General features: G+C 38.1%; 1 protein-coding gene across 1 annotated transcript; it reads left to right on the top strand.

Annotated features, from left to right (window-relative positions):
• The first annotated feature begins 15,728 nt into the window (after positions 1–15,728).
• LOC122274504 lies at positions 15,729–16,535 on the top strand. The gene is made up of 2 exons (XM_043083540.1): positions 15,729–15,863; positions 15,966–16,535. Exons 1-2 carry the CDS (start codon positions 15,729–15,731, stop codon positions 16,533–16,535), a joined length of 705 nt encoding a protein of 234 aa, XP_042939474.1.
• Positions 16,536–16,740: the final 205 nt, after the last annotated feature.

Raw genomic sequence — 16,740 nt, 5'->3', positions numbered from 1 at the left:
CCAACAAGTTTTTAGATGCGGATAAATTGAAGAAAACTTCAAGCAACAGATTATCTATTTATGTTTACGTAGAAACTTCTGTATAATGGTCATCTCTAAGGTTTCTCCTTTGTAGGTGTGTCTTGTATCAGTCTTCTGTAAGGGGATTTAGAAGAGCTAGACCGTAACTTATCATTATCGCATAATGAGGAGATTTTTATCCGTACAAAGTTTATAGGACAAATTGCATTGAGGGGAGAACTTTGTCAAATCACAAAATTGCTGACAAACACTTACTAGAATGTGGAAGCTTTGAAAAATATGTCACGAAACCTAAGGATACTAAGGAAAGGAAATAGTCTTCAAGAATCCATGTCAACATATGATGTTAGAGGAATTTGATTATAAATGAGACAAGTCAAGTCTAAGGGGCAATGGTCGTATTAAGATATGAATATTTAAATCTACTTCTTCCCATTTGTTTAAATTTTTGGAATAAGTGGTGATTTCATATGGTATCAGAGCATAAGTTCTAAATTTGAATCCAGACTCTGACCTACAAAGGAGAGGAAGAGTTAAGATATAAATAATTAAATTTACTATATATATATCATCTTAACCTTTTTTACAGGTCATTCCATCAACATTATTATTATTATTTTATTTTTATTTTTGTGAGAGATTTTGAAGGCAAAACACAACTTTCAAAATTTTAGCCAAGAGAAGCTTCATTTTGTATAAGATTATGACTTGCCACTACAGGGGATGAATAAGAGAGTGGGGAAGGTCACTAGGGGAAATAAGGATGTGGACATAACTGAGCATGTAACTAATATGGACTTCAAAACAGCCCATATTATGAAAAAGTCCTCTTTATGGTTTATCCTTAATTATGTGACTCTAGCTGACCATGTAACTAATATGCACTCTCAAAGATTTAGAAACTTGGAACTTGAAACTCCTCTCGCAGGTTCTCCCTGACGTAGGGGTTTTCTTCTATCTTGTATAGGAACCAACAAAGCACTACCTCATAGATTTTTTTTTTTTTTTGGATGTGTGTTCTTAAGGAGTGGACGTGGGGGTGGTAATGGATTTGGAGGGACTTATCAGCGTCTCTCCCTTACTGAACAAGAAGAGGAGGAGATAACTATTGATTCAACCAAGCTCGATGTTGTGATAGTAAGAGGTGGAAAATGTTTGATCTTCAAACTGCTCACTCATAGGCATTTCAGTAAGATGGCTTTCAAGCAAACTATGAGGAAAATATGGAGGCCTATGAAGCCAATGCATATTAGTGACCTGGATTTGACTTTGTTCATAGCTGAATTTGAAGATGCTCGGGATACAGAAAGGGTGCAAAGAGATGGGCAGTGGACGTTTGATAAACAACTTGTTTTGGTGAGTGAGGTGGAGGGATTTAAACAAGTACATCAGATCAAGTTGGTAGAGGCTCTTTTCTAGGTTAGGATTCATAATCTTCCTCTAATGGCTAGGAATGAATACACGGGCAATCTTCTTCAAATTGCTATAAGGAGGGTAGATGAAGTCAATCTCGAAAAGGATGAGATGGCATGGGGGGAGTTCATGCGAGTCAGGGTCAATGTGGATATCACTAAGCCTTTACTACAGCTAAGAAGATTAACCTTGGCATGGTCACAGTCTGTGTGGGTCAGTTTCACGGTCGAGCGGCTTCTGAATTTTTGCTATGCATGTGGCATGTTAGATCATAATCTTCGTGATTGTGAGTCTTGGTTAGTGGAAATGGAGTCGCAAGCAATTTATATGTTCCCATATGGCCCTTGGTTACTGATGGCTTGCAAAATTTCATATTGCAGATTTTACAAGTTCGCTCGAGCGGAGGCTTTTGGCCGCTCGAGCGAATTCAGGCAGATTCAAACGCTCGACTGCCGCTCGACAGGGAGCTCGAGTAGGTTGCTGAAAAACGAAGATCGCTCGAGCGGAGACATTGGCCGCTCGAGCGAAATCAGGCAGAGTCGAACGCTCGATGTGCGCTCGATAGGACGCTCGAGCGAAATCAGGCAGAGTCGAACGCTCGACGCGCGCTCGACACCCCGCTCGAGCGAACATCGTATTTTGACAGATTTTAGGTTTTCCGCCGTGGGACCATATAAAAGGCCATTCTTCACTCTAGAGCCGCGGTTTTTGACTGGAGAACACTCTTTGGGAGAGAAAAATATAGCTAGAGGGATTCAAATCATTTGTTTTGGAGACGGAATTCCAATTTATTGCACGTACGTTGGATTCATACACGAGCACGGACGGGAGAAAGGCGTTGAATCGTTCTCTTGAGCTTTTGACGACCAGTTGAGGCTGCAAGGAGGATTTTTCAGTGTTTATTTTCTTCTTCCCATCTTCTCAGAACAATTATGGTGAATTCGTTTATGTTGAATTCCAATTCTAGTATGAGCTAAATTTTCTTCTTTCTAGGAAAACGATGTAACCTAATTCCGAACTATGCTTGTTTGTCCATGCTAATTTAATGCAATTCTCTCTTTGTTTATCTGATTTATTCTGAGTTTAATGCTTCTAATTAACTGGCCATTGATTAGATGATTATTAATCTTGTGATTTGCTATCGAAAGAGGGAATCATAGGGTAGATCTTGGATATTTCAGCATAGGTAAGTATAGAGATCGAAAGACTTGTATGAACCTGTGTAGTAATTAAATCATTGGTCTTATTGCGTTCTTGATTATTTAATTTGCATACTCTTGTGTGAATTGATAAACTAGAATCAATTCCAATTGACTATCGAAAGAGGCTTTTGGATGAATTAGAGATTTGCTAATAGACAAAAGAGGTTTAAGTTAAATTAGCTGGATGAGAAAAGCATAGTGAAGAATTATGGTGAAATCGATTTCCTAGAAGTTTTCTTCCCTGTTGAATTTGATCTTCAAACATCAGTTTTACTTTCTTTGCTTATTTCTCTTGAGTTGATCTAGTTTTATTTGCTACTACAAAAACCTTAGCGATTCCTCTAGATAGAATTGAGATTAGCATAATTTTGGTATTTGGCAAGAGTAAGGTACCAATCCCTGAGGACGATACTCTTCTTATTACTTTACTATAAAACTACGATACTGTGCACTTGCAGTTTTGCACCGGTCAGTTACGTACAGGGAACAATTGTGGTCTGCAAAAAGAAAAGCAGGATCAGCTAAAGGAAAGGGTGTAGCCACCAAAGTCGGTAGAAACCAAGGTGGCTAGGAGCTCAAGGGCTAAGGAAGTTTCCATTCCGGGAAGGGTTCTGGAAAATTTACACTTGGAGGGATTTACGGAGGAAATTGTGGAGGGAGTAGATGTTGGGTCTCAATCCATATCCAAACCATTACATAAGGCAAACGTTTGGGAGGAAAATCTGGTGATTCATATCAATCATGAGCCTGAAAGTAAAAAGTTAGTGGATTTTGAAAATGGCAGTAACGTGCCGTTGAAGACTGGGTCAGTGGCTGGGCTTCAACATGGTAAGATGGAGACCGAAGGCCCGTGGGTTGATGGGCTGGCCCAAAGTAATGAGCTGGATGCTGATGGTCCGATAGCATGTCTGCTAGTTCCTCATAACAAAGAAGGGTCACGTAGATGGAAAAGGAAAGTGCTGTTACATGCTTCTCATGACCAACCATTTCGAAACTTAAAAACATTGGGGAAATAGAAGTTAGAGGTGGGTGATGAGGAAGATCTTCAAAGTGACTGAATGCTCAACAAAGGAAGGTGATAGAATGCTCTAATGAACAACAAAGTGAATCGATGGAGGTTGGTTCTGTTGTGAAAATTTGCAAGTGCAGAAATCGTAACAAGTAATATAGTGATAAAGAAGGTTGTCGAGCCCATGATGACTATTTACCTGTTAATTATTAAAATTATTCTAATTCTAAATTATTTGAAAATCAAGAAAAGTGGTGGATTTTGAATCTGAAAAAAAAAAACAAATATAATTAAATCAACAAATGAAAAATTGACCAAATACTTAAAAAGAAGAAGATTTTACTCAATAAGAAAACATTAAGGCATCTGACTCACCTAACCAATCCAATCCCAAATCCTAATCATGCAATCAATCAATTATCATTCTAGTTGACGGCGAAATATCTAGGACCCTCTCTTGAGTAAAATTAGAACTACCCAACATACGATAACCCGCGATACGCCTATACTAATTTAAAAATACTTGAGCACATTAAGATTTATAATATTTCACATAAAAGCCACATAAATCACGTTGGCACATTCCTGTCTTTCGTTCAATTCATGACATACATCATATGAAACTACATTACATGCATCATCTCTCGAATTAACATGCACAACAAATCACTCAACTATTGGCTAGATAATTAAAAACATTAAACTCAATGATGTATAATCAAAATGAATGATAAAATTATGATCACGTAAAAATAAGATTCGGAATTGTCATGGAGAGGCTACATCTTAGTCTTAGCATTAGAAATTAGCTCATAATAGAATCAAAACAAATCATAATAATTTTGGAATTCATAATGAAAATTATACAAAGAGAATATGAAAGAGTTAAGAAGGAAATTGTATGTAGATCGAGAATCTCAATCGTCAACAACTCCAATTCGGCCTCTGTCTTCTTATTCTTTTTCCAAGTTTTGAATTCCTCTTCAATGGTGAAGAAAATCCTCCCTTTCAAGGCTCTAGTCTTCCTCCCTCTAATCTCTCCAAAACAAGATTCTTCTAAAATCGGCTGTTTTTCTACCACCTCTTTGATGTGCTTTTTTCTACATCTAGATCTTCTTTTTTTCAAAAGTCTTCAACATGAAAGTTGTAGGGTTTTTTCTTAGCTTACCGTAGATACTCAGATCACCCTTTTTGGAATTTTCTAGAAAACGTTATGCTCAAAATATTGAAGAGTATTTTAAGAAATTCGAGAAAGGAAATTTTTATTGGACTCTTGATGAAGGGAATTTGAATTTAAAAAGGAAAGTTTCTCCTTAATTCCCATGACTCTTTCAATTTATTTATTCCTAAAAAAAGAAAAAAGATAAATAAAACTTCAATAAATAAGAAAATTAAACACAGACTAGCATAAAAATAAGAGTAAAAATATGACAAAACGTATATAGAAATTAAATCCATCAGGTTCCTAGCGAGGCTGGGAACCATGAAGCTTCTAAGCTAGAATACTTGTGGGCTTGGGAACTCACATGGTATTCAAACCCTTCTTGATTTGATCAAGAAGGAAGATCCTAATGTTTTGTTTCTCCAAGAAACAAAACTTGCTGCTCATGATACTATGGAAAGATGTAAGTTTCTATTGTGTTTTTCTAATTGCTTATCTGTTGATTGTGTTGGATGAAGTGGGGCAGGCCTTACTATAGAAATAAGAGGTTAACTTGTCAGTGTTGAATTATTCAAAGTATCATATTGCCTTAATGTTGGCTGAGTCAGGCCCTCATAAAAAAATGGTTTCTAATGGGTATTTATGGCCAACTTGATTGTAACGCCCACCACAAGGGTGGTCCTTTATAGAATAATTTTAATAAAAATAGACGGAAATTACGGTTCCTTTTAAAATTTCTTTTCCTTTCATGCTAGGATACAAAAGACTCCATGTTATAAATAAAATTCATTTTCTTAATTAAAAGATTATAGCGGAAAACATTAAATTTTATAATTAAAGTTTCTTGTACAAAATGTCTTGCCTAGGCCTTCGTGCTCTTCCCATTGGGTTGTGCCTGTCCTGACCTGTCATGCTCATTTTGTCCCTGGGAGGGCACACATAAAAACTAAAATGAGTCAATGACTCGTAAGCATTACCTCATACAGTTAAAATATAATAACATAGGTTTTCAGTCATGCATTCATCACTCCATACATACATATCGTACTTATCATGCACGGACATGTAGTTCATTTTAAAAATGTTGCGAGGTGAGGTTTTTCTTTAAAAACGTGCTTTCTTTTCTTAAAATAGTTCCCCACGCCTCGTTGCCTTCATTTCTTAAAGAGTCTTTTTATGCATACATACATTCATGCATTCATCTTTTCTTACATACATTCATGCATACATATTTTCATACATACATGCATTCATTCTTAACATGGATTCTTTCTTTCTTATTACTTTCATGGGCCATTGTAGCACACTGTTACACCTAGTGTGCTAGGGTTAGCGGTCTTTTGCACTTGATTCCGCCCTTGGCCACGGATTGGGAATCCATTCCGTCAGGGTGCAGCACTGGGTGCACTACCAGCACTACTTACCTGGCATTGCAATCTGCCCAGTACAGTCCATTCGGTACCATTTCCATTTCAGTTCATGTGGCCGGCCGTTACGTATTTTCATACATCATCCATTCAGTCCTTTCATTCCTTTATAGTCATTTCCTTTCCTTTACAGTCCTTTAGTCCTTTACAGTTCTTACAGTCATTTCTTATAGTTCTTACGGTTCTTCAGTTCGTTTCTTTAGTAAAGTCATTTTAAAAGAAAACTTTTTCATAAAAGTCATTTTAAAAGAAGTTTCTCTTTTCGTAAAAGTCATTTTAGAAAAAAAGCAGTTTTCTTTCTTTTCATTTTAAAAAACTTCTGTTCTTGCATCTTTTAAAGCTTCGTTTCATTTTCTTTCGTGAACATACATACAAGACGTACCATGTATAGCATCTATCCACATGCATACACATATGATACTTTGGGTGCGTGAAAATGGGCTGCCAAGGAGGGCCGCTACATACTTATACTTGAAAACTTATGCTTCATTTTCTTTTTTGTAAAACGTGTTTTCGTGGAGAAAAGTTTCATTTTCCTTTTAGAGAAAAGATTTCATTTTCTTCTTCGTTTATATAAGAAAACTCTAGAAGAGTATGAATGCAATACTTACATGGACTTCATGCCATACTCATTCCATGCAGTCCACTCGTGTGCGTGTCAGATAGCAACCTATATGCATACACATAACATTACGTCATCATCCATCTAATGCATAAGTAACTATACTAAAAATGGAACTATGCCTCACTTTGAACACTCTCCATCCATCCCTGGGCTCTTATGTGCCATTTACTATACTAAGGGTCCTATTTCTTAAAGTGAACCTCCGTGATTCACCTTAGGGTTAAGACACTAAGACCTCTGTCTCATTCTTATAGTTCCATATTCCAATTCATGATTCCGACCCACAGAGTCATGCATTCCAACCTTAGACAACTTACTCATTACTACCTTCACTTATCTTGGCCCATACTAAATCCTCATTCTCATCCAGACAGGCTACATGAATTCAAGCCAACTCTGGGGCTAAAACACCACGTAACCATGCTGATGACAGATTATCCATTATATATGGTGAACCTGTTCGGCACACGTGTCTCACCAAAGGCACATGTACCTTATCCCTTTATCACCTAAGACCAACTTATAATTCCAATGAACACCCACTTGTATAAACAAACTCCATACTCCAATACCAACTTTCTCAGACCTGGTCGATAGGACTCTGCCTACTTCCCAGTCTTATACAAGTTCATCCCAACACTTGACAGAAGAGGACTGCATCCACAAATGCCGCTCTGTCACGTCACGTAGCTAGAGACAAATTCCCAAGTTACAGCACGACGCCCGTCATGCTTTCGCTGCACTCTCTGATACTTTTCCACCACTTCCATATACTCTCAGCCATAAGTCAACCACAAGGCAACACTCGTCACCCCGGACTATATGCCACATCAGCACCACTTCGGGACACTATTACACAATTCCCGACACTACACCATGTACTCCACACTTCTTAGCTACGCCATCCAACCCTTCGTGACATGCCTTCTGGTGTATCATGACATAGCACAAAGTACACTCACGTGAACTCTCTTCCATCCACACTACGACACCATTGCTATGATGCACACCTTACGGTGCATCGCTACACAACATGGAGTACGCACCATGCATACTCCCTTTGCTACATCACTTATTATCACAACGCACATCACACGGTGCGTCGCTACATGACACAACACTTGTACTCTCTTCATTCTATGCCACACATCACTACAGCACACGTCACACGGTGCGTTGCTGCACTACACAAAGTACGCTCCACGTGTGCCTTGGAGAGTGAGAGCTGTGAAAAGCTCTGTTGGGCATGAAAATGGTTGGGGGAAGGTCATGGTGATGAGAGGAACAAGATGGTGGTGATGACACGCCGTGGGTAGCCATGTACGGCGGTGTACAGTGATGCAACCGAACGTGTGTGAGTGTAAAGACCCATTGGAGAAAGTGAGAGGTAGGGGGAAAGGAGAACATAGGGGGGAAGCCCATGATGTGGTGAAGCCATTGGTGGTGCTCAGTGGCTGATTTGGCCGTGTATGGCCACACTACGTGGAGAAATAGGCTTTAAGACCCATTCGGTTGGAGGAAGAAAGAGAGAGAGAGCTACCGGTATAGCTCACCACCGGTGGGGTAGAGCTCCCCGGTGGGAGAGGAACACGCAGGTGGGGGAGGTGAGGCACAGTGGCTAGAGGTGGCGCCAGCTGGAAGAGCAACCCACACAGTGAGGAAGAGAGCAGCGTGTATCGGGCAGGGAGGGAGAAAGATGAGAGAGAAGAAGGAAAAGAGAAAAAGTGAGGAGGAAAGAGAGGGGCTTGGGTATTTAATCTAAGTCCTTCATTTCGGGATCCTTGCAATGATCTAACGATGAGTTTAAACACTAATTTGAAAACATGTAAGTGTTTTATTTAAACTAAAGTTTAAAATAAAACGCTGAGAGGAATTAAGATAGAATATTACTTTATAAACTAAAGTTTATAAAGTAATATTCCTTCATCATTATTTAAAATGATGAAGTATCGTTAATTATTCAAAGAGAATAAAATCATTTAAATTTAAGTTAGAATTTTCAACGTAAAGTTAAATCTCTTAATATTTTAAAATGACTAAAATATTTAATTTAAATAATTATCCACAATTATAATATTTTTAGAGCTCATTAAACTATTATAATTGTGTTACTTTAAAAACAAGCTTATCTAATAATACTGGAAAGATTTCATATAAATATTTCCAGAATATTTAAAATATCCGTAAGATTTAAAATATCTATCTTACTTTGAAATTTGCTGGATAACTTTCAGAACACGCCATCGAGGTTCGGCATGTAGAACGAGGCTCAACACGTAAAACGAGACTCATACTTAAAGAAAGAAGAAGGGGCAGATTATCACATTGATGCTACTAAGAGATGGGAAACTTGGCACCTTATTCATACCTTGTGGAGAGGAGAGGATGAACCTTGGCTTATCTTTGGAGATTTTAATGAAATTGCTACTCAAAGTGAGAAATGGGGAGGTAGAGCTAGACCTGAATAACAATTAATTTGACTTTAGAATGGTTTTATCTGAATGTGAACTTAGAGATCTGGGATTCATAGATCCTATGTTCACTTGGTGTAATAAAAGAGGTGGTTCATCTTCTATTAGTGAGAGGCTTGATCGTTTTGTTGCAAATCATAGTTGGTGTCAATTATACCAAAGTGCCACTGTCATTCATGGTTCGGCAGCTTATTCTGACCATTTGCCCATATGGTTGGAATTAGATGGTGTACGTTGGTTTAAAAAAGAAGGAAAAAGCCTGATGGGCACCAAGATGGACCTAGTCTTAAAGATCCATTGCAAGTTTCAGATGGGCCAATTACAAGATCAAGAGCTAAGAAGATCAAGGAGGCAATACAAGAATTGGTGCAATCCACTTGGGATAAAATTAGCAAGAGCCCAACACTCAAGATGGGCCTGAAAGAGGGAGAACCAGTTTTGATCCAATTGATACAAGCTATGGAAGAGAGCAACATGCCTTAAAGGCTTTGGGCACTTGAAGGCTTTGGATCTGTTTAATTCTTTTAAAGGGCTCATTTTATTAGTCATAGGAATTAGTCTATAATAGTTAGGCTTGAGGATGCTTGGCCCACATATGTCTTATGTTTTATTAAATAGGATTTTAAGGGAAACTTTTTTAATGTAAAACCTAATGGGGCGTCGGCCATATAAGAGAGAGCTTGGGATTCTTTTATTTTTATTTAGGGTTTTCGGCCACTCGAGGGTATTTTTGGAAAGGGGCCTTATTTTGGCCTAGGGTTATTTTTGTTAGGGAGTATTTAAACATCTTGTGGCCGCCCACTTCATTTTTAGACAATTTGGTGATTATTTCATTGTGAGTTGGGTTTTATCTCCTCTTGTTCTTGATGAACTTTTGAACTTATCAAAGGTAAATCACAACCTTTGTGGTGTTCCTCCTTATAATCTGGGTTCTTGAGACAGGTTCTTTAACGGGTCTAGATTTTAATATAATCTAAGTTTTTGAAATGAGTTCCTTAACGGGTCTAGATTTTTCCATCCATTGGGTTGATTTTGGCTTTCTTGGGTGAGTTTTCAAATTGATTGTGGGTTCAAGGGGTTCCAATCCTATGGGTTCATATCAAAGCCATCCAGATTTGAGGCTATGTGGCTTGGTGAGAAGGGTTGTACACAGATTGTAAAAGATACTTGGAAGCTTGGGACTCCACATAGTAATATGGGCAAAGTTATTGATATGATTAAAGGATGTAGCCAATAATTGGATTTGTGGAATAAAACATAAGTTTGGCAAGGTGCATACTCAGCTTCAGGAGGCAAAATATAACCTCAAATTGCTACATGAGAGTGATCGTAGAGGTGTTGATAGAGAATCTACTATCTTAGCAAGGGATGAGGTTCAACTATGGCTAGAGAGGGAAGAGATTAGGTGTAAGCAGAGATCAAGAGCTATGTGGTTGGAGGAAGGAGACCAAAATGCAAATTTTTTTCATGCTAAAGCTTCATAAAGAAGAAAAAAGAATAGTATTATGAAGCTACAAAATGATTGTGGTGTATGGCAAGAGGGGGAGGATTTGGATAGGCTTATCATAAGCACAGGGGCTCTATGGACATCATTGAGAATGTGGAGAGGAAGGTGACCAGCAATATGAATGAGGACTTGATTAAAGCTTATGATGGGCACCAAGGTGGATCAAGTCTTATAGATCATTTGCAAGTTCCAAATAGGCCAATTACAAGGTCAAGAGTTAGGAAGATCAAGGAAGCCATACAAGGATGGGTGCAATTCATTTGGGATGAAGCTAACAAAACTCCAACATTGAAGATGGGCTCAAAGGAAGGAGCTCAAAGGAAGGAGAACTAATTTTGATCCATTTGATGCAAACTATGGAAGAGTGCATCATGACTTAGGATCCATCTTGAACGGTTGAATTTGGTGTCCAGGGAAGTGAGGGATAGGATGGATAAACGAGGTGTAGTGATTAGAAATCTGCAAGGTGGGAGAGATAGGAGGAGACGTGAGCCTAGTATTGAGAATGGGTATGGGTATGAAGAGTATGGTGAGTCTCTTATTGCCAGACGTGCTCTCGATACACAAATCAAGGTAGATGAAACAGAGCAGCAGAGAGAGAACATTTTTCATACTAGATGTCACATCAACAACAAGGTATGTAGTATGATTATTGATGAAGGGAGCTGTACTAATATGGCTAGCACTACCTTAGTTGATAAATTGAATTTACCTACCTTGAAACATCATAGACCATACAAGTTGTAGTGGTTGAATTTTTGTGGGGAGGTTAGGGTACATAAGCAAGTGATAGTTTCTTTTTCAATTGGGAAGTACAAGGATGAGGTGCTTTGTGATGTAGCGCCTATGCATGCTGCCTATATGTTTTTGGGGAGACCGTGGAAGTATGATAGGAAAGTGATCCATGACGGGTGGTTAATGAACATGTACAATTTTGAAAAGGATGGAAAAATAATCAAGTTTGCTCTTTTAACTCCAAAATCTGTCCATGAGGACCAACTGAAGCTGAAAAGTAACATTGATCAAAAAAGAAAGAGTGGGAGTGAGATTGAGATTGAGGAAAAAAAAATAGTGAAACCTCAAGAGAAGGAGAGAGTGAAAAGAACATAGAGAGTGAAAAGAAAATAGAGAGTGAAAAGAAAAAAAAGAGTAAAAAGAACAAAGAGAGTGAAAAAAAATAGACAGGTAGCTGAGAGTCTAGAAAAAAGAGTGGAGTCACGAGAAGAAAAAGAAAGAGAGATTGCAGAGAGAAAAGGAAAAACAAAAGTGAGTTTGTATGCTAAGGTATGCTTTTATACTAATGAATTTAACGACTCGTTGCTTAGTGTTGTTGTTTCTTTGTTGCAGGGATATGAGGTCATAATTCCTAGCGGTATGTTTAGGGGATTGGCACCTATTAGAGAGATAGAGTATTACATTGATTTTGTGCCAGGTGCGACAATTACTACCCGACCTTTCTTTGAAGAACATAAGTCCTTGATGCACTTGAAAGGACAAGATAAGTTGACTAGGATGCATGTCAAGTGGGAGGAATGTATTGAGACTTTTCCTCATGTAATCAAGTACACACATGGTAAGAAACATTTTATGGTTGATGTATTAGCAAGAAGGTATGACCTTATTTTTATTTTAGATACAAAGTTATTGAGATTTGAATATGATAAGAAATTGCATGCTAATGATAATGACTTTGCTAGTGTGTATGGAGTACGTGAGAAAGTATCGCTTGGTAAGTGCTATAGACTAGATTGGTATTTGTTTAGAGAGAATAGACCTTGTGAGCCTGCTAGTCTTATGCATGAGATGTTTCTACATTGATGTAGCTTGTTGGAGCATTTTGGTGTAAAGAAGACTTTAGATGTGCTGCTTGAATATTTGTGGGAGTACTATTTGCCATTCATTGAGTTTACAAATAATTGGAGTGGTCATTTTGGTGAAAGGAAGACTTTAGATGTGTTTCATGAAAGTTTGCAGAAGTATCATTTGCCATTATTAGAGTTTGCATATAAGAGGACCATGCATACTACTATTTCTTATTCTCCTTTTGAAGTTGTTTATAGTTTTAATCCACTTACTCCTTTTAAATGCTTTTGCTTGTTGATGATAGAAGTAACTTGGATAGACTTTTCCAAATTCTTGAAAAAATTAATGATACTTCATATCAAGTGGATCTTCCAGGTGAGTATCATGTGTCTGCTATTTTCAATGTTACTGATCTTTTTCCCTTTGATGTAGGTGGAGATTCGAGGTCGAATCCTTTTGAGGAGAGAGGGAATGATGGGCACAAAGATGGATCAAGTCTCAAAGATCATTTGAAAGTTTCAGATAGGCCAATTATAAGGTCAAGAGCTTAGAAGATTAAGGAAGCTATGCAGGATGGGTACAATTCACTTGGGATAAAGCTAACAAGACTCCAACATTCAAGATCGGCTCGAAGGAAGGAGAACCAATTTTGAATCATTTGATATAAGCTATGGAAGAGTGCAACATGACTTAGGATTTAAAGATTTATTATTTTGGGAATATTATTATGTTTATTGTTATTGAAGGCATTGGACTTGTTTATTTTATTAAAAGGGTTTTTAATTAGTTATAGGAATTAGTCTAGAATAATTGGGCTTGAGAATGCTTGGCCCACATATGTTTTATTTTATTGAACTAGGGTTTCAAGAGGCTAAGTTACTATAGCAGTACTGTAGCCGTGCATTATTCACTTGGGGTATTTTTGGAAGACTTCTATTTTTGTTTTGCTAGGGTTTGATTTGGGAAGGCATATTTAAATACTCGTTTTTGCCTCATTTGAAGAAGTTTATGAAATTTGATGAATTTTATTCTTTGTGAGTTGAGTTTATCTCCTCTTGTTCTTAAATGAACTTTTGAACTTATCAAAGGTAAATCATAACCTTTGTGGCATTCCTCTTTTGTAATCCGGGTTCTTGAGACAGGTTTTTCAAGGGGTCTAGATTTTTATATAATCTAGGTTCTTGAAATGAGTTCCTCAACTGGTCTAGGTTCTTTCATTGACTTGATTTTGGCTTTCTTAGGTGAGTCTTCAAATTGATTATGGGTTCAAGGGATCCATTCCTGCGGGTTCATATCAACTTACATTGAGGAAGAATTATACATGGCTCTAATGCCGATGCATCCCACCAAAGCTTCTGGTCTAGATGGTAATGTCACCAATCTTTTTCTAGAGATACTAGTAGACCATTGGCAAGGTAGTATTATCAGTTGTTCTTAAAGCACTCAATTCAGGTGAGTTCCTTTAGACTATAAATCATACTTTTTAGACTATAAATCATACTTATCACTTTAGTGCCAAAGAAAAAAACCCCTCTAAAAGTGATAGACTATAGACCAATCAACTTGTGTAATGTCATATACAAACTTATCTCAAAAGTGCTTGCAAATCGACTCAAAGTGGTTCTACCACATGTCATTTCTGAGTCACAAACTGCCTTTGTACTTGATAGGCTCATTACTGATAATATTTTAATTTCCTATGAGTTGATTCATTACTTGAGACATAAGAGAAAGGGGAAGAAAGGCTTCATGTCTTTAAAACTAGATATGAGTAAAGCCTATGACAGGGTGTAATGGGACTTCATTACGACTATTATGGAAAAATTGGTCGTTGAGAGTAGTTGGGTCCATTTGATCATGATGTGCATTCAGATTGCATCATTTTCTGTTTTTATAAATGGTGAACCCAAGGGTCATATTGTTTCTACTAGAGGCTTGAGACAGGGGGATCCTCTATTTCCATATTTGTTCATTCTTTACACTTAGGGTCTCATTGGCCTCTTGAGGAAAACAAATAGGACCAAATCAATCCCAAGGATACAAGTCTACTGAGGGGCACCAAGACTCAACCATTTACTCTTTGCAGATGATAGTGTCATATTTTGTAAAGCTGAGATAGAAACTAATAGAAGATTACAAGCTTTGATAAAGTATGAGAGGTCAAAGTCTCATGCTTTCTCAGAGATTAAACATAAGGTTTGGTTGAAGCTTCAAGGCTAGAAAGAAAAGTTGTTTTCTCAATAGTGAGGTATTGATCAAAGCTGTGGCTTTGTCAATTCCAACCTATGTCATGAGTTGCTTCAAACTACCTGGAAGCCTATGTACACAACTCAGATCAATGATGGCCAGATTCTGGTTTGGGCAGGGGAAGGAAGAGAGAAAGATTCATTGCATTAGTTGGGCTAAGATGTGTGAATCCAAATATAGAGGAGGCCTGGGCTTTAAAAACCTACGTGTGTTTAACATGGCGTTGCTAGCAAAGCAAGGGTAGGGAATTCTGTAAAAGAAAGGAAGTTTGTTGCACAAAATCTACATGGCTAAATATTTTCCAAAAGTTCAGTTTTTTGATGTCCTCTAGGTGCTAATCCCTCTTATGCTTGGAGAGGAATTTGGGAGGCCAAGCATCTTCTTCTCAAGGGGGGCAGATGGAGTATTGGAAATGGCATGACTATTAGGACTTGGAAGGATTGGTGGGTCCCAAGCCATCAAGTCTTGTAAAGTGATACTACTTGTACAGAGTCTAATTCCATTGATGCTACGGTGGGGGATCTAATTGATAGCAACACTAAATGGTGGGATATCAACAGAACTAGATCTCTATTCAATCCAAAATTAGGTGTAAAGATCTTAAAAATTGCTCCAAGCCCAAGTGATGAGGAAGACAAGTGGATCTAGGATAAGGAAAAAAGTGGCAAGTTTAGTGTTAAGAGTGCTTATAGATTCTTCAAGGCCAGCAAAGAGGAAAATATTGGAGAACCATTGAATGCAAATCACCACAATCCACTACAGCCTACTCTATGGAAGCTGAAGGTCCCTAACAAAGTTAAAAGTGTTTGTATGGAGAGCATGCAGGGATGGATTGCTAACCATGGAAAATCTGAAAAGAAGAAGGCTTGATGTGAAGGACAAGTGCATTTTCTGTAAAGACAATGTGGAGGATATGCAACATGCCCTACTACATTGTCCTAGTATTCAAGCTCACTGGTCTAAGTATCTGCCTATGGTACATAATGTGGACCAGACTCAATCCTTCAGGGGAGTAGCATTGAGCATTAAGAGTTATGGCATAGTGGATGAGTTGACTACATTTGTACTGATTGCATAGGGTTTTTGGTTTAGAAGGAACAAGATGATGCATGAGAAGGTTTGCATGGATCCTGCCCAGGTGACTGATTTTGTGTTTTCAATGAAGAAGGTGCCTCATAACAGAAGACAAATCCCAACCCCCAAGCAGCAGCCAAGCCATCAATGGCTTCCACCACCTGTAGGCTCCTGCAAACTCAATGTAGATGGTGCTAAGTTCAATGATCAAAAGAAGGCTGGGGTAAGGATTATTCTTAGAGATTTCAGTGGGGATGTTGTGCTGGCAACTAGCAAAAGGGAAGAAGAAGTCGCTGATCCATCCACTGTTGAAATCCTTGCTATGTTTAGGGGGTTGCAGATATGTGCTAATATGGGAATTCAAAACCTCATCCTTGAGAATGATTGTTTAATGATGATATCTAAGCTACAAACAAATAGTGATTCTTTTGTCCATCAACGAGTGTTAGTGCAGGAGACTAGAAGACTAATGCAACTATTCCAAAATTGTAGTGCTCAACATGTCAATCATCTTGGTAATGAGGTTGCTCATAGGCTAGTTAAACATGCGTGGAATGTTGAAGAAAGTTGGTGAAATCAGATGTGTCCCAAGATGACAGAGCGACTGCATCACTAACCTCACATGTTGATTTATGGTTTCACTAAAATGTTCAAACTAGTCGCCACAATTCCTTGTCCCTGTGCATGGCCCAACACAAGGCAAAACATTGCTATTGATTCTTCCACCGCCACCCTCGTATAGATTGCATAATATGATGTCCATGTAACATGTTGCATAA

The sequence above is a fragment of the Carya illinoinensis genome, chromosome 8, assembly GCF_018687715.1.
Source record: "Carya illinoinensis cultivar Pawnee chromosome 8, C.illinoinensisPawnee_v1, whole genome shotgun sequence".
Classification (NCBI taxonomy): Eukaryota; Viridiplantae; Streptophyta; class Magnoliopsida; order Fagales; family Juglandaceae; genus Carya; species Carya illinoinensis.
Note: the sequence above shows the minus strand (reverse complement) of the source record. Positions and strands in the feature narration are given on the sequence as shown.